An 18,371-nucleotide genomic window follows, 5' to 3' on the forward strand; every position below is an offset into this window, starting at 1 on the left:
AAAAGGCTGGTAAGTGCTGCTTTAAGAAATATCAATCAAAACCCATCATTTACAAAAGGTCTAATTTTCACATTACTATTTCACACCATGCATCGCTCCACAGCTCATGGCGATGCTGTAATTAAATACATGGAGTTTCCATTAACTTCTATAGAAGTGGCAGGTCCTTAAGGGACATGGTATGTAATATACATTAGCAGTCAGGTGTTGAAGGTACCCTGCCATCAGCACTTTGGTGTTACACTCTAAAACTGCTGCCGCTGCACAAAGTCAAGCAGGAAGAGGGGTCAGATCCTAATAACAGGTAGGCTACCTTAGACAGAACATCCTTGGGTGTATTTCATAGTGCACCGTAGTGGCCGCAACACATTGAAGAGAGATTTGAGAATGAATTGTATGGGGGTTCCTGTCTGGCACACAATATTTTCAGATGGGGGTCCGCCGACAAATACATATTAATTTGGGGGTCCTAGAAATGGAAAGGTTTGAGAACCACTGGTTTAAATAACATTAGGAAGAAAGCCCAAATAAGCAACTACACTTAAGAAACAAGCCCAAAAAAATGCAACCCACAACTACCAATATTTACAAGCGACTTTACAGAAAAAACAAGCTCAAAGTCGCTTATAATAAGTGGAAATGGCAACACTGTTGCTGACTTTATCCTGGGGAGCTTTGAAGTCGAAAGGTAAGGTGTGTATAAAGTATATTAGAACAGTGGTTCTCAACCTGTGGGTCGGGATGATTTGTCAGGGTGGGGGGTCCCCAGTTCAAATATGATTCTTTTGGGGGATCACAGCCTGAAAAGGTTGAGAACCACTGTATTAGAACACTGTAACCGTCACCAAAATAGATCATTTCAAAACAGATCAAAGATCAGAGTTGTTTGAAAAATATTTGTGACCTTTCCAGAGAGCAGCTTTTACCAACCCGATATAGGGAGAGAAAGTATGGCTGTGTGGAAAAACTGAATTTTGCATTGGTTCATGCTACAGAAGAAGTCAGGGGGGAGAAAAATGGTTTTGTCATTGTTATCTGGTGGGTTTTGTGGTCATTCTCACAGACGTTTTGGAAGACTTGCAGGATGAAAAGCATTTTGAGTGCCAGAAAGTAATGATGTCAGATTACAGACATGATTCTTATTCCAAAAGGCATGTACATGCTATGTATTCACTACTGCAACAAAAGCTGTAACAGCTGCAACATCCCCGAGCAATGCACCTAGGAAGGTAACATAACCAAAGTGGGCAATAACCCTCTTCAGATTGGGAAAATGACATTTTCTCTGCCAGCTCCCTCACACAATGGAGGATCACAATAGAGCAGACCGAGTGTGTCAGCCCTGCTGCAGCTCATAGCTGAGTGATAAATTATAATCCACACTCAACAACAAGGTTTTGATTTGTATACCACGGCACAAACCCTGGTTACACAAGATGTACAGACATAGATAAGAGAGTGCTTACATGACCGTCAAGGGCTGAAGGATACGGCAACAGGCACCAGACTATAACATCTGGAAACCAAATAAATGCTCCCTAATGAGATTACATTGAATAACAGGCATGACAGATGTACTAATGTCTGAGCATGTATTGAATCAATTGAAACGGATGCAGTGAGCAACAGGCCCGATGTTTATCGCAAGCTCCGCTTTTCTATTCGGAACTCAATTGGCATTTCATTTGTTCATTTGTGAACTGGGAATCCAGCGATCATAGCCTCTACTGTGATGGAGAGAGTGAGAGAGAGGGAAGGAGAGAGCAGGAGTGAGAGAGAGAGTGCAAAAATGAGCTCCTGTGTAATGGTAATGGGCTGGTAGCCAGCGGTGTGATGATTTCCCCTGAGACTGGGCCGCCGCACACAGAGAGAACATTGACTGCCTCTGCACACAGCCACAGGTAGGCCAGTATGCCACCATTGAGGTGGGAAGGAACAGCTGCCCACCGGCCCCCTGGGAAGTGTAGTCAACCCACCAAATGGATGGTTCAGGTGTGCTACTCACACAACAGGGCCCTTCACAACAGCTGCCATAGGACCCACTTCAGCGGGACATATTCAGTATGGCCAGCTGCCCTGCCACCCACCATGAGCCTCTCACCAGAGTAGAGCAGACTTAATGATGCTCTCCTTGCACCAGGTGCACTGGGTGGAACATCCCCTCAATGCTGATGCACTTGGTGTTGCATCCCCTTAACGCTGATGTCCACCGCAGCTTCTCCTTTCAAACCATGTCCAATCAACATCACTAGGGCAGCAGCTATAGTTTTTTTTGTATTATTCCATCTATTCCTTGTGAAAAATTGAGAAACGCATTTTATATATATTTTATATATCAACGAATTGATTTACCACTTATTATGCTCCTTTTTTACACTTGTATATCTGCTTTTTATTTTTGAGCATTTGTGTGTGTGTGTGTGTGTGTGTGGGGGGGGGGGACACTCATTATTTTACTAAATTGTATTATGTGTTTTAAATAATTGTTTATATCAATTAGTTTGATTAACTGTTTCACCCCTAGTGGGCATGAAGCCACCTTAGTCCACTTGAAAATATATTCCTTCCTCCCTTCCTCCCCTCCCTATCCTTAATTCCCTCCCTCCCTGCCTGCTCTCACTTCTTGCCCTCCTACTGACCCCCCCAGCTCATCAACGCCCCATTTCTCCCTTTTTATCCTCCCCAAGGCCTCCATTTATTTAATATTTTATTATTTCCGGTTGTTTTCTCTACTTTCTCATCGTTTTCTGTCCTATTCTTATTACCTTCCTCCCACGGACGGCTTGTGAACTTGCTGAGAGCAGCAAAGGTAGCAATTTCTCTTCACTAGATACAAACCTTGATAAGACAAGAGTAAAGAAGAAAGGCAGGGTGGAAGTAAGTTCATCCTCTTAGCTGCAGGGGGGAAAAATGAAAGAAAACAAACCTCCCAGCAAGGAGGTGGGGGACTATGCATATTTGCGTGTTTTTGAAGGATAGAAAAAGAAATGTCCCGGTCCCTGAGGTTTGGAAGGAACTGTCTTAAGCTAAGAAAAAAGATAAAAGACTGTCTTTTTATATAGTCACTTCACAATTATGAGAGGAAAGGAGAGGATAAGGAGAATAACCCCTAAAAATATACCATCTCCTTTTCAAGGGGGCCCTGAGACTATAATACAATATAAACACACTTTTGCACACCTTTTTTTTTAATATCAAACCAAAGTGACAAAACACAAAATCATAATATCATACTCCAAGCAGTGCACAAAGATATCAGTAATAGCATACAGTAAATTTAAAGTTGTAATTAAGTATAGTTAAATATGTATGTAGAGAGGTAATTATAGTCATCTCATACTTATACAGTAGAATTAATTATAATTGTGTAATAATTATGGGCATGTACAAGTGATTGCATAATAGAGAAGAGAAGAGAAGAGAAGAGAAGAGAAGAGAAGAGAAGAGAAGAGCAGAGAAGAGCAGAGAAGAGCAGAGAAGAGCAGAGAAGAGAAGAGAAGAGAAGAGAAGAGAAGAGAAGAGAAGAGAAGAGCAGAGAAGAGCAGAGAAGAGCAGAGAAGAGAAGAGAAGCGTCCAGCGTTTCTGTACGGAGCGCTTCAAGCCGAAAAAGTTGTGTCGCCGCTAATCATTGCCACGTTTGATCCTATCCCAGCTGTGTCTGACAATCCAGTAATTCACGACCTGATTTTGAATCGTAACCCCAACCATGAGAAGTCAATGTTTACCGTTATTTCAGCTAGGCTATGTGTGCTAATAATGCAGATGACACAATCGTTTGAGCACGGAAAAACATACGCTTCTTACTAGGCACTCTTGACATGATATCCAAGGCGCTCTGCCGCTCAAAAAAGAATTCTGTGGACACAGCCCCAAAGTCACAGAGGAGGAGAACAGAGGAGGAGAGGAGAGGAGGGCATGGACAGATGAAGAAAGAGAGAAGGGAGAAGAACAGATGGAATAAAAGAAGGAGTAAGTGAAGGGCATATCAGAGGAGAGGAGACAGCCCGGGGTAGAGAAATGGTTCTCAAAGTGGGGTCCGGCCGGGGACCCCCAGGGGTCCTTGAGGGGGTTTCCAGAGAGTCCCCAAAATAAAAAAATCGGTTTAACCACTTTAAACCTATAGAACATTGGCTGTTTGAAAATTGCTGATTTACTGTACAAGGACAACACAACACGAGCTTGTAGATCTGCTGTTTTAAAAAAAAGAATCTTGAAAAACGTTAAAAATATTTTAACAAAACAAATCTTGTATGGGGGGGTCCGTGGCACAAAATATTTTCAGATGGGGGTCTGTGGCCGAACACACATGAACTTGGGGGACCTTGACATGAAAAAGTTTGAGAACCAATGGGATATATAGAGGATACAAGGCCTTTGGTTAATGAATCCAGGCCATGTTCGTGTGTCTGGAGTGTGATTACCAGAGGAGAGACAGCTAGGTGTGAGGAGGAGGAGGAGGAGGAGGAGGAGGAGGAGGAGGAGGAGGAGAAGGGAGGACAGGACTATAACAGACTGAGGGGGGAGGTGGAGCGGGGAGCTTGTAATGCCATCACCACGCTCTGCTGGCCAAACAGCAGCTGATAGGGCAAATGTGTTTCTACTCAGGTGTGCTGAATTATTAAATAGACACAGAGAGAGGAGACGCTGGCCAACATCAGCCTGCCTCACTGGTCCACTGTGGATTAAGCAGTCACTCTGCGGTCAAGCCTTTACGTGTTTCTCTGTCTGTGAGTCTGTGTGTGTGTGTGTATGTGTGTGTGTGTGTGCGCGTGTGTGTGTGTGTGTGTGTGTGTGTGTGTGTGTGTGTGTGTGTGAGAGTGAGAGAGAGAGAGCCGTATCCATCACTTAACTGCAGAAGAATGAATGATGCAGCCAAATGTGCCTTGGATGCTCCCTACTCTATACCTCTAAATAGCCAGCATAGTATACTACACTGCATGTACTGTGTTACTAGAATATTCTAGGTTAAAAGACTATCTACTCTACTGTATCTATTCATCCACCACATTGTACTGTACAGCCACAGCTACAGTAAGTGGTGTGACCTGAGGAGTCTCCAGTCTATAGAGTTGCTGATGTGAGGTAGTGGTGGAAAGTAACTCAATACATTTACTTACAGGTACAATTTTGAGGTACATTTTCAGATAATTTATACTTCTACTCCACTGCAATTGTTTGAAAACTTTAATTAATAGTTATTTCGGCTATAAAAAATAGCCAATCTACAGTATAAGCTCACAAAGCATTGCATTGCAACGTGTTGAAATGTATTGTGAGCTTGTAGATCTGCTATTTTTGATTTTTTTATTATTTTTAATTTTTAAATGGGCCGTTCAATTTCAGAATGTACCCTTTCTTTAGCACTTTAAGTATATTTTGATGCAATGTACTTTAATCAAGTCAAATACAGGCCTTTTACATGTATTTCTATAGTATTTCTATATTGTGGTATTGCTACTTGTACGTTAGAAGTGACTGGCGCCGCTGGCTAAGTGGACAATATGTGAGCTGTGTAATCTCTACTTAGGTCCACTATGAATGAACTCTGTCAACTGACCGCCCAATGGCAGTAATATACAACATGGATCGTCATTAATCAAGGTACAACCCTCAGGAGGGTTCTGATGAGCATACTGATGAGGTGCAGCCATCTAACGTTAGAGTGTAGAATGACGCGCGCGCGTGTGTGTGTGTGTGTGTGTGTGTGTGTGTGTGTGTGTGTGTGTGTGTGTGTGTGTGTGTGTGTGTGTGTGTGTGTGTGTGTGTAAGCGTGTGTAAGCGCGTGTAAGCGTGTGTAAGCGCGTGTGTGTGCACGCATGTGTGTGATTGAGGAGGTGCTATAAAACACAATGGACTGGAAGAGAAACAACATTAGCGCAAGGGAACATTATGCCATAAAATGCAGGGGAGGATATAGTACTTACTGGGTTATCCAAAACTAGTTTAGTGCCACTTGAGTCCGAGTAAAAGTACATATTTACAAATTACTTATAATGTTTAATGTATACTCGGTCGCAAACCACAATGTTGCGTGGCAAAAATAGCTGATCTACAAGCTAGAGCTGATCTTTTTATAAATCAGGCTTTAGAAAAGTACTGGAAAAGACCAGCTCACTAGAAGGAAAAAAAGGACCCGATCACTTTATTTCTTTTCTTTCACCATCCTAATTAATTGCTTGTCTGGTCTGGTGTGATCTTTGCATTTCATTTTGTGGGTCCTGATGAACCCGGCTTTGGGAGGGTTCTCATTATCATTTAATGATACTGGACTCTTCATTTAATACAGAGCCCAGAATCACTGTCTGTTCTCTAGTGTGAATGACATAATGAAAAATGTCTTGAATGGAAATTACTTGAATAAAAGTATGATTGAATGTCTTGAAAATGACTTTTAAGTGTTACAAAAAGCAAATCAATGGTTCAAATGGAAGTAGCACTGTTACTGTATAAGAAGAAGAAAGAAATACTCCAACTACAAAAAATGGAAAAAAGAAATGCAGTAAAAAATGATGTATACATACTATATTATATATCATACAGAATTCACTGTATAATATGTATTCACACAAAATTCAAGAATTGTGTTTTGTGTGGAAAAGAATATAGGCCTATACTGTATGAATCAACACGTATTACATTAAATAAAAGCTAATGCAAAAACCACAATCCTGAGACCAAAACATAACACAAATAATTGCCTTGTCTCTAGTTGTAAACTTGTAAAAGTCAAGCATCAATCATTTCCCTCAGAGTGTCATTAATCATCACTGCTGTGTAAAAGCCTCCAATGAGGAGCACGGTTTGCAGATTACGTGTGACTGCTCTCATCATAACCTGGATGACCTCTGCACCGTTCACCCGTGTGACAGGCTGACGAAATCTATAAGCTTGGCTTTCACAGCAGCGACAAAGAAACCCCTGCTCCCCTCTGCTGCCACATGCTCAGTGAACTGACTGAAGAAACCCCTGCTCCCCTCTGCTGCCACATGCTCAGTGAACTGACTGAAGACTGAGAAGAAAAAGAGAGAGAGAGAGAGAGGGAGAGAGAGAGACAGAGAGAAAGAGAAAGAGAAAGAGAAAGAGAAAGAGAAAGAGAAAGAGAAAGAGGAAGAGAAAGAGAAAGAGAGAGACAGAGACAGTTTGGCAGAGACGTAGAAACAGTCAGAGATGGTCTCACTGCAGTAAAGCGAGGAGAGAAATAAGTGGAGGTGAGAGGAGACATAGAGAGGGGCGGGGCTGCGAGACAGAGAGCGAGACAGAGATGGAGATCGACTACTGCAGTGAAGTGAGGAAAGAAAGAAGGGGGAGAGAGAGAGAGAGAGAGAGAGAGAGAGAGAGAGAGAGAGAGAGAGAGAGAGAGAGCGATCGGGGGGTGAGAAAGAGGGTGTTGGGGGGGGGGGGGGGTCGCTGTCAGGGCGATAAAATGTCACAGGCTGCCTTAATGAAAAGCCTCTCTTGGTGATGGGGAGATTGGCTGTGGAATGGCCTGCTGATTGGAGAAGCAGCTGCTTGCTGTAGCGTGCAGAATAATTAAAGTATTGAAAGGCTGGGGAGACACTTGGAAATTAGACCTGCTCCCAGGGATGGTGAGACCACCACACACCTGATGGCTCATGCCTGAAACAGCAGGGTATATGCTGGGATCATGGGAGAATAAAATCATCATGGGCTTCTGTAGCCATTCTATTGCTTTCCACTGTGTTGTAGTCTATAGCAGTGGTTCTCAACCAGTGGTCCGGGGACCACCGGTGGTCCTTGAGGGGGTTCCAGGTGGTCCCCAGCTAAATGATGGAGAGTTGGGAACCAAAAGGACCTTTATAGATCTAGAAAATGAAAGCAAATGGACCCGTTTAATTTTACTCTCTCAAGAGTTAAATTATTGTTAAACATCTGCGTTATACTTAATGAAAGAATTGTTATTTTGATCAACATTTGCCTGTTATCTCTCCTATGATACCAACATCAATACAGCATGGAATTGTGGACAAAATCGTATCCAACGATTACAAAATATTCAAAGTCTTGGGTCTGAGATATCTCATCAAATGGTGGTCTGTGTCTGAAATGGCGAATAAATAATGGACCTTGATATGAAAAGGGTTGAAAACCACTATAGTATTCTACTCGGTTTTGTTCCATTTTGTTCTGTTCTGTTCTGTTCTGTTCTGTTCTGTTCTGTTCTGTTCTGTTCTGTTCTGTTCTGTTCTGTTCTGTTCTGTTCTGTTCTGTTCTGTTCTGTTCTGTTCTGTTCTGTTCTAGTTGTTTCTATACTGTTCAAGGAATACAGTAGATGAATAGCATAAGTTTTGTTTAGTTATGATTTCTTTCTTTCCTTCCTTCCTTCCTTCCTTCCTTCCTTCCGTCCGTCCGTCCGTCCGTCCGTCCGTCCGTCCGTCCGTCCGTCCGTCCGTCCGTCCGTCCGTCCGTCCGTCCGTCCGTCCTTCCTTCCTTCCTTCCTTCCTTCCTTCCTTCCTTCCTTCCTTCCTTCCTTCCTTCCTTCCTTCCTTCCTTCCTTCCTTCCTTCCTTCCCTCCCTCCCTTCCTTCCTTCCTTCAATCAATGGAAAAAGCAAACGTAACCTGTAGAGCAGTACGATGAGGTAGAGATCAGAACTGGGTGAGTCATTACAGAAGAAGAGGTTATGAGTCAAAACCTTTCACTGAGTTCTGCCCATCAGGCATCTCCTGATTGGACGTCCAGGGAGACAGGTGGGGCCAGAGCTCATACAGAAGCTGTCAGTTGTGAGACGGAGCAGCCAATCAATACTGAATTGAACACTGGCTCTGCTAACCACCATTCTGTACACAATGATGAACTTTATATGGGGAGTTTTCAAACTTACAGTAAGTGCGGTCCATACTCCTGCCCACCCTCCAAACTTTTCTTCGGGAAAGGGAGGTGATATAATTACAAATTGACGCCATTCCGAGCTTCGGAAGGGCGGTCCCAGAACTTTTCCTCAGAACCTGTGCACCTCTGAACTATAGTTCGGGAAGCCTTTCCGAACCGGCATATTTTCTGACGTCGGAAGGATTATGTATTGCAGAGACTTTCACTTTCATCATCATTAATCATTATCATCTGTTCTTGCATTCGGAGACTCCTGTCCAGACGTGCCTCCTGCAGGAGACTTGGCTCAGATCTTAACCCATTTGATTTGGTGTTAGGAGGTAGGAACCCATTTGACCGCATGCCCTTTGCTGACGTCGACCACAGGCAGGGTTCGAAACCCACAACCTTCTGCATGAAAGGCGTATGCTCTAACCGCTATACTAGGGCGACCTTCTGCATATGAGACTTTAAATATCAAAAAAATATATGTGAAGTAGGCCAGTCAAACGATTACAATACTTAATCACAGATTAATAATTCATTAATCATGATTAATCACCATTCATAACTATGCCCGAAATATACCCATTTTTATGTGGTAAGGGATATGACTCTCTTTCAATCGCTCTCTCTCTCTCTCTCTCTCTCTCTCTCTCTCTGTGTCTCTCGCCCTCACCCTGTTGTGCTATCTGATGTGAGCCGATGATTACATAAATTGCGCAGCCTTTTCTGGCAATAAGCGACATGTGTTTTTTCCCCATGCAGATAATAGGGCCACACACAGGTTCTCTTTCCATTCCGTTTGGATCACTATTTGGATGTATCAGTCGTCAGATAACAGCTTGACGACTAGTGCAGCAGAGTGGGTGGAATTATGGGATTTATGGGGCGGATCATTCTGTCCATGTGTTAATTGTGTTATTATATTTATTATTTTCTAATTTTGATAGCCCTAATTTAAAGTGCAATACAAAAGTGTGGGTGCAGTATGGAAACATCTAGATTATGTCAGTTTCTCTCATCAACCTCCCCAAATGTTTTGTATAATGTATTGGCATTCATTAGCATCATCATTACATAATAAGAAACAGTATTAATATTAGTCGTTTTTAAAGTGGGGAACACCTCCTTGAGGGGGTTCCAAACTCTCTATAACTCTAGATCTGGATCCGTTCTAGATCCTTGGAAACTTGGTGCTTTCACGGAACCAGCCGCGAACCGCCTTGCGTTTCCCAGTTGCCCCAGGTTCGATTCCAGGCCTGGCCGGCAAATGTGTTGAATATGACCGGTCAAAGTGTCCGTTTAACGGGGGAAATTCAATCATCAATGGCAGCTACAGTTTCACTTTTATTTATTGTTTTTTCGTTTGCTTTTGCCACTGTTTATATCGCATCGGCCTCTTACAACCTGGAGAATAGTGACACGCTCACTTTGGTTCCCAGTTCAGGGCAAGAAACTGAACTGGTTCAACATTTTCGGAAAAAAGAAGAGTGTTGGGGTCCTTTGAGAACCAGTGCTATAAGCGTTTAGCATCATACCTTGACAGGTTTCTTGCGTGACGACTCGGCCTCGTTGTTCTCAGACTCTTCATGCTCCTTGCTGCCTGTGGCCAGGTTGGAGTAATTGGCCAGGCTGCTGATCAGGGACGACACCATGGGACTGGTGTCCATCTCCTCCTGCACAGGCACAGACAAACACGCGCAAACAGTCAACAACTGGTGTACTCCCAGTGGTGGAATAATTAAGTACTCCGGAACTGTGCCACAATGTACCACATCCTAAAATTACAAAAGTATTGGCATCAAAATGTACATACTGTACCAAAGTAAAAGTACTCACATTTTTCAAAATGATTTAAAAAATAGAAGATCTTCCGATTATACAATTCCAATAGACAAAGTGTAAAATGTATCAATGTATGTTTTGTAATAATAATATAAATCTACAAAGTGACTTGTAACTTAAGTTTTCAAACAATTGTAGCGGAGTAAAATTAAGTACATTATTTGTACTTAAAGTTATTGAGTAGTTGTATAAAAGTATTGAAAAAATTGAAACACTCAAATAAAGTAAAAGTACGTAAAAGTTGCTTGAGTTACAACCTCTTGAGTAAATGCACTTAGTTACTGTGTAGCTCGGTATTTCAGACTTATGTTTGCCTATTGTTTGCCAAACATTCGCCTATTATGACATATGACGTACTCCTTTTGAATTGTAAATACATTTTGAAGGACATTTCTTTATTTTTGTATCCGTTTATTGAGTAACATATGCAGAGGGACATTTCTGTGTAGAATGTAGAGGAAAAGGGACACCATGCAAAGGCAGTAAGCCAATCCACTGCTCCAGAACATGCAGTTAGCAGGATGTCCATCATTATATTAAAAAGAGTCAAAATTGAGTCTTCGATCACTAGAGATAAGCTTTTCATGGCATGTATGGTATGCTGCTTGCAGGGTGCTGTATGTTTATGCACTGTCACTGTGCTGTGATGAAACCCGATGAGGGAGAATCATTATTTGTGTAATAACGTAGTTTTTCCGTCTTTGGTGTAAACAGGAAGTCCTTATAAGGATAGAGCGTAAATACAACTGCTCTGGGCCAAGGTAAATGGCGAGTCCTTTCCTGTAGCAGTATTAGATTGCTTGTATTAACCTGAAGATCCCCTTTGCCCTTCACACAGTAATTACCCTCATTAATCGATGTCAGAACCCCCATTCAATCACTGAATTGTGAGTGAGTGTGTGTGTGTGTGTGTGTGTGTGTGTGTGTGTGTGTGTGTGTGTGTGTGTGTGTGTGTGTGTGTGTGTGTGTGTGTGTGTGTGTCTGTGTGTGTGTGTGTGTGTGTGTGTGTGTGTGTGTGTGTGTGTGTGTGCGCTCGCGTGCGAGCACGTACGTGTACGTGTATGTATAGCGTGTTACATGAATTCTGCTTCTTATCAATCAGCAAAAGCTGTATCGTCACACCTAAATGTATGCATGAGCAAACATGCGTGTGTGTGTGTGTGTGTGTGTGTGTGTGTGTGTGTGTGTGTGTGTGCGTGCGTGCGTGCGTGCGTGCGTGCGTGCGTGCGTGCGTGCGTGCGTGCGTGCGTGCGTGCGTGCGTGCGTGCGTGCGTGCGTGCGTCATAATCCTTCTTCTTGCTGTAATGCAGGTTACACATTAATGGCCAAAGGTCTGCACAAGCAAGCCTTTGTGAATGTGTATTAAAACCACAAGAACCCTAGCATCCCTATTCTGGGCATGTCATAATAGGCGAACATTTAGCAAAAATAGGCAAAAATTAGGTGGAAATAGCCGAGCTACAAGCTCGTGGCACGTTCTTGTCTTGTAGATCGGCTATCGGTTCGGTTCTAATCTTGTAGATCGGCTATTTTCAGCGAAGATATTTGGTGTAGAGGGGGGCAAAGGCCCGTGGTGGACCCTGGTCAACAAAGTATCAGTGGTTCTCAAAGTGGGGTCCGGAGACCCCCAGGGGTCCTTGTGGGGATTCCATAGGGTCCCCAGCTAAATGACAGATACAGTAGTTTGGAACAAAATGGACTCTTGGTCTGTAACTCAGAGAGTGTACAAATGGAACCAAATGGACTCAAATGGGTCCATGTTTGGTTCCATTTGTACGCTCTCTGAGTTACGGGGGTCTGTGGGCCTAATGCATACCAAACTGGGGGTCTTTGAAATAAAAACGTCTGAGAAACCCTGGTCTATATGGTTTAAGTGGATAAGCTGCACTGTACCTCAAACAAGGCCATGTGTTTGCCATCATACTGCTGGCTCTTCTCTGCAGCAGCATCACTGCTGTTGATGAAGGGGCTGCTTTCCTTGGGGTTATTGTCACCTGGAGAGAGAGAGAGAGAAACAACATTGATCAGTATAGATCCCTGAATTCCATCCTCAGGGAAGAGATTTTGGTCTTGATTAGGGATGTCCGATATTGGGGCCTTTTTCGCGATATCCGATTTTCCGATATTGTCTCTTATTGTCTCCAATTCTGATATCAACCGATACCGATATATATTTTCACCAAAACTAATGTCAGGTTAACATCACATATCTCCTTTCGTGGAATGAACACATTATGCCTATAGAGGCTATGCGCGTGACATCATCGTACCCGGAAGTTATGCGGGAACGCCTACTGAGTGGCAAAAAACTACTTTCTGGCCTTGACAGCCCATACATCCAAACAGAAAAGTCCTATCTGATTGTATTAAACAAAGTTAAACTCGCCAACATGGCAGCTGTACGGAAAGCTTGAAGTTTTTGTTTCATAAAACTCCACCGTAGACATGTTATGAGCTACTTTCTGTCAATAAATTCTGTGCAGGTGATTATTTTTCAGAGTGTCAGAGATTGGAAGCACTCGTTTTCAATAACTCCTGCTGCCTCCTGCATTATGTGACATTTAGAAACAGGTGGTATGCAGGACCGTTGAGTGATTTCCAACGAGCGCTTCCAAACTCCAATGTTCCATGCTGCTCAATGTTTTGCCACTCAGTCTAGATGAGGGGGCGTGTCCCGGTGGAAAAGTGACGCATGTGCATACTCTCTATTGTGATGCCCCACTGGATGCATTCATAAATGCCTAATCCTAACCCTACAGCAGTTGAACTATTAATAAATAAAAAACGATCATCACGATATCAGCCGACAATATCGGGAGGCCAATATTATCGGACATCTGTAGTCTTGCTCTTATCTTATATCTACGTAAAGTATGATGAATCAGACAGGACAAGCTTTCTCACAATATTTTACAATAGAAAAAAACAAACCAAGGGTGTGTGTGCAATGTGTTTACTATATGTTCACCCTACAAAATATGTCAGTGTTAAAACAAGTGAATGCTTGAATTATGCCAGTTTACCAAGATAAGAAAACTAAATGTGATGTTAGTTAGGTAACAGGATCAATATGTGAACTGTGCCTCATCGGACTTCAATCTATTGGCCTGGTATTGTCTATAATTCATTTTGACCTTTGAAACCAATAGCAATGGCTAGTCCATTGACTGACTAATCAATTGAGTTATTTTTGATGGCTTAGACAGATTTAACATATTGTCAAATAATATTTGACAATGTGAAATCTGTACAAGTTAAACCTTGTTTTATGCAAGCGTACCATGTGAGATTCTGTTGTGGTGGATCATTCTGTGACCCGGCGGGTCATAGTACCAAACATGGCTCCTGCATGTTGCTTACTAAAGCCTGATTTATGCTTAGTCAAACGATGGCCAAGACTAGCCGATCTACAAGCTCACAACATATTGCATCGCGACGCAGGCAGCTGCAACCCAACCCACAATTTTAGAATATATACCTCAGGAATTTAGTGGTGATGGTTCAGCAACAGATAAACATCTTACAGAGCATCGCTTCATCCTTAGCTGTCTTGTTTGTGTATCCCTGCCCTCCCCATGCCTCGAGCGTTGCTTCAGGTAGACGGCAGATTGCTGTCCCTCTGGCCCCGTACTGCCCGTAGGTCATGTCTTGGACCGAGCACCGCAAGACCAAGTTATTTATAGCTACACTGCCGCAGCCATGTGCCACACTAGGGCATCGCTGACTGCCTGCACTACACTACCGCCACAGAGAGACTGCCCTACTGACAGCAAGAGGACGACGCACAGTAAAATCAGAGTGTAAAAATGGACCCAAATGGATCCATACGGGTGAGATGTGAACACACAGAGAGAGAGAGAGAGTGAGAGAGAGAGTGGGAGAGAGCGGGAGAGAGAGAGAGAGGAGGCGGAGGATGAGAAGTTAATAGAAAGAGATAGGAGGAGAGAGAATGAATGAATGGGACGATGGAGACAGGCACAGATAGATGAGGCAAGGGAGGATTGTGACAGGGTGAGAGATATGGGCACGGACAAATGCGATGAAGTAGCTACAGCTGAAATGGGAAAGGGATGGTTAGGGAAGGAGAGAGGACAAAAGGGAGGGAGAGAGGGTGAGAGGGTGAGAGGGAGAGAGGGAGAGAGGGAGTGAGAGAGAGGAAGAGGAATGACAGTAAAAAACTAGAGGACTGCATCACTTAAGGTTCAGCTCACTTCGACCTGCTGGGCTAAAACGTATGCCCTGGTTAAAACAAGAGTTACAGCCACTTACAAGTCACCACATAGTGGGTTTTCAGAGCACGCTGCTTTTACTTTTCTGCTATTTTTACCCTTTCAGGCCAAGGAAGCAGGGTCCATGATGTGCCTGCTAGGATGCATGAGTGCTGCACACGTCTCTGGAGGCTAGAACCACACTAGTTTTAGACCACAGCATTGAGATAAGGATCTACAAACACAGCGAACATACGGAAGATTACTTATGTATGGCGACCGAAGATACAAAAGCGATGCAGTGAGTGACACATATGCACTGAAACACATGTAGGGCCCACAAGGACACACACTGACATACATGTGTACTTGTGTACGTGCACGCCCCCTTTCTCTCCTGCAGACACTTACTCCCTTCTGCGTGTGCACACACGCACACGCACACGCACACGCACACGCACACGCACACGCACACGCACACACACACACACACACACACACACACACACACACTTCAGAGTTCTACTCTGAAGGGCTAATGCCCTAAAGATGACTCTTCTATCCCATCAGCCATCACTTATCTTTCTACGGTCCATTTCTCCTGATACTCGTAGTAATTAAAACTTCATCATCAAAGGAATGATAAATTCTCCCTTTTATATAATTGACAAGAGCCCTCAAGGAGTGTTTGCTGCGACCGCGCCCCCTAGGCAGCTTACCCTCCTTCAGTCTTATCGTATCCATCCAACAATGGAAAGAAATCGTATAATGGTGTTCTTGGTACAGTATCTATGGTCAAGATCCAACGCTTCAGGGCACACGATCATGTGACCATCTGAATGCACACTGATCAGCATGTTCAGTTCCAGCTTTGAAACCAGAGTGCCTCTGTGTTAACTAGCTTGATGCATAATGCATATTGGACACATACAGTACAGTATGTACAAATAATGAGCTGCATTTGAAGTACCTTGTATGACACAAAACTGCATTATAACACACTTAAAAACATATTTGCAATTGTATTACCTAAAGAGACCTGTGAAATCTGCGATTTGAAAATTGCATGCAAGTTTCAAATATACTGCAAGGACTGTGAGCACACTGAGAAACGTAGGGCACCAGATCAAGGACTAAATGATGAAATACTGTCAGGCCGTGTGACATGTTTCACAGTCTCCTGTGACACAGGAAAGACAACCGCAGATTGAAAGTTTAAGTAAAATCCATATCGGTGATGTCATTCCTGTACTAAGTAGTTGGCAGGTGATTGGAGTGACTTTTCATCATGTGTTATTAATGGTAGACAAGGTGTCTGCCGCATAAAACCACTTTGAGAAATGTCAGAGCGCTGGCAGGGGGCCCTTCATGTAGCCTGAGGGGGTATAGCGGCAAGGGGAAGAGACGACACACGCGCAATCTTAACACGGGCACGTGTGTCCACACACAAATAGATGCGTACACTTAACAGTAACCGTGCTTAAACACACACTCCCACTGCCAATTCGGTGTCACCTTCACCTGACACACATCTTGTTATCAACTCAGCAGGGTGCTGGGATGGGGGAGTGGAAGGCTAAATCTATTTCAGTGGAAAAGATAAGACATAGATTATGGTCCACTGCCAGCTTTGTTGCAACCGAAAAGCAGTACAGTTAATCACATAGTTATACCTGTACGAGGCTATATTGCAGTTCTATATTTATACTGCTACAGAGGAGGTAAAGTATTGCGGTTGAATTGTAGTGTCATTAGGCCAAATACTAGTTCTTAGCTCATTGGGGGGTAAAAAAGGGGGTACAATTAATTGGCTACACTAGAGTTATCAAATATATATATATATATATATACAAAAATAAACTGCACAAAACATGAACAAATCAACTACAGTACAACACTGTAATGACAAACAGAAATGAGGAGAAATGAATAAACCTATGTCCATGCTGGCACACAGTATCACCTAAATGAAACATGTTATTACCTTCAACTGTGTTTACCTGTCAAAATGTCTGCTCTGAAAAGGCTCTCTATCTAGTATCTGATTGGAGACTCACTGGGGCAATTCAGAGTTTTCAAACCGATCTTTGAACAGAGGCACAGAGGAGTGCTTGCTGAAAACTATTTGACTTTGTTTTATTGATCGTCTCTGAGGCGGTGGTGATCAATAAAGGCTGAGACAACTTGTCCGTTTCGTGTGCAATGTATGTATGCATAAGTATGTGTGTGTGTGTGCGTGCGTGCGTGCGTGCGTGTTAAGTGTAGTTAACCCATTCAATCCGGGAACACTGTGTCATTTTAGATTTTTTTGCTAAAACCATTATTTTATACTTTGGGCTATTAAAAAATAGCAAGCTCATAGCGCGGCACCGAGTGCGCTGCACCAAGTGCTACGACCTTCGAGCCTTCCCAATGTTTCTTCCTCTTTTTTTGCCCAAGGGTTTTGTCTTGAGGAGTGTCTTCTTTGCCCGATTGATCGTTTAAGGACAAGGGGTGTCATTTGGCTTCCATTGTTAATCTTATGTTATTGCTTGCTTTTATCAAAGGGCCTTTACATAATTTTGATGTTGAAAACGTATTGTTGATTCACTAAATTTTTTAATACATTGTCATGTTTTATTGTTCTTTGATTTGATTAGCACTTTGTAACTTTATTTCATAAGTGCTCTCTAAATGACATTAATCATTGTTATTATAGACCATCGTACTGTGCATCCTGTCGCCGGCAAATTGCAATTAGATATTTTATGCACACCATAAATTCCTTTGCAGGAAAGGGACAAAAAGCTAAAGTCAAAGTCACAAATGGAACGTCTGCTCACTTGCAGTAAAACAAAACAACAAGTCGTGTTCATGTTTACTATTTCCTGCTCTAATCAGCCCAAGGGCACATTATGTATCCAGCAGAACAGCCAGGAATTGCAATGGAATTAATCAAATGGAAACAAACAGACGAACAAAACTTGGGGATTCTGTCATTTCTGTGCGTAACACTGCCAGCACTTTCTTGGTACGAGTCCAAAACCATGCGGGTTGTAAGTTCACAAGCTGACTATCACTTCTCCCCTCCGTCTCTCACTCCTAGAAAACACTCACCCATGTAATGTAATCAAGCCAATGGGGTGTGTTTCTCTCTCTCTCTTTGTCGTACTTCTCTCTGATTGCTGACATAGCGGGAGTAGAGGGTATGGTGGGGTGAGGGTTTAACCAGTTTCAACCCCTATTTTGGGCATTTTTAAATGTTCTGAAATGTTCAAAACATTTGAGAAATGTTCAAACATTGAAGTATACAATAGGCTCCTCATTTTAGTTGGGACCCCCTGGAACCCCCCCAGGGACCACTGGGGTCCCTGGACCCCACTTTGAGAACCACTGGGGTCCCTGGACCCCACTTTGAGAACCACTGGCATACCATAATTGGGTTGTAGTTCAGGTCAGCTCAATCTAAAGCTCCAGTCAAATCAGGGACTATGAGGCACTACAACCT

The 18,371-nt window shown here is 43.0% G+C and overlaps 1 protein-coding gene across 3 annotated transcripts in view; it reads right to left on the bottom strand.

Moving 5' to 3' along the window:
• The window catches only part of slc12a5a (solute carrier family 12 member 5a), a gene marked incomplete at its 5' end in the record, with an annotated part of 197,374 nt that overhangs the window by 44,549 nt on the left and 134,454 nt on the right, over positions 1-18,371 (bottom strand). For all 3 annotated transcript variants that reach the window (XM_080422664.1, XM_080422663.1, XM_080422665.1), the window contains 2 exons: positions 10,370-10,507; positions 12,570-12,670. In XM_080422664.1, coding sequence (XP_080278790.1) covers positions 10,370-10,507; positions 12,570-12,670 — 239 coding nt within the window. The remainder of the gene's footprint in view (positions 1-10,369; positions 10,508-12,569; positions 12,671-18,371) is intronic.

The sequence above is a fragment of the Gymnoscopelus braueri genome (genome assembly GCF_963280865.1).
Source record: "Gymnoscopelus braueri genome assembly, chromosome: 3".
Classification (NCBI taxonomy): Eukaryota; Metazoa; Chordata; class Actinopteri; order Myctophiformes; family Myctophidae; genus Gymnoscopelus; species Gymnoscopelus braueri.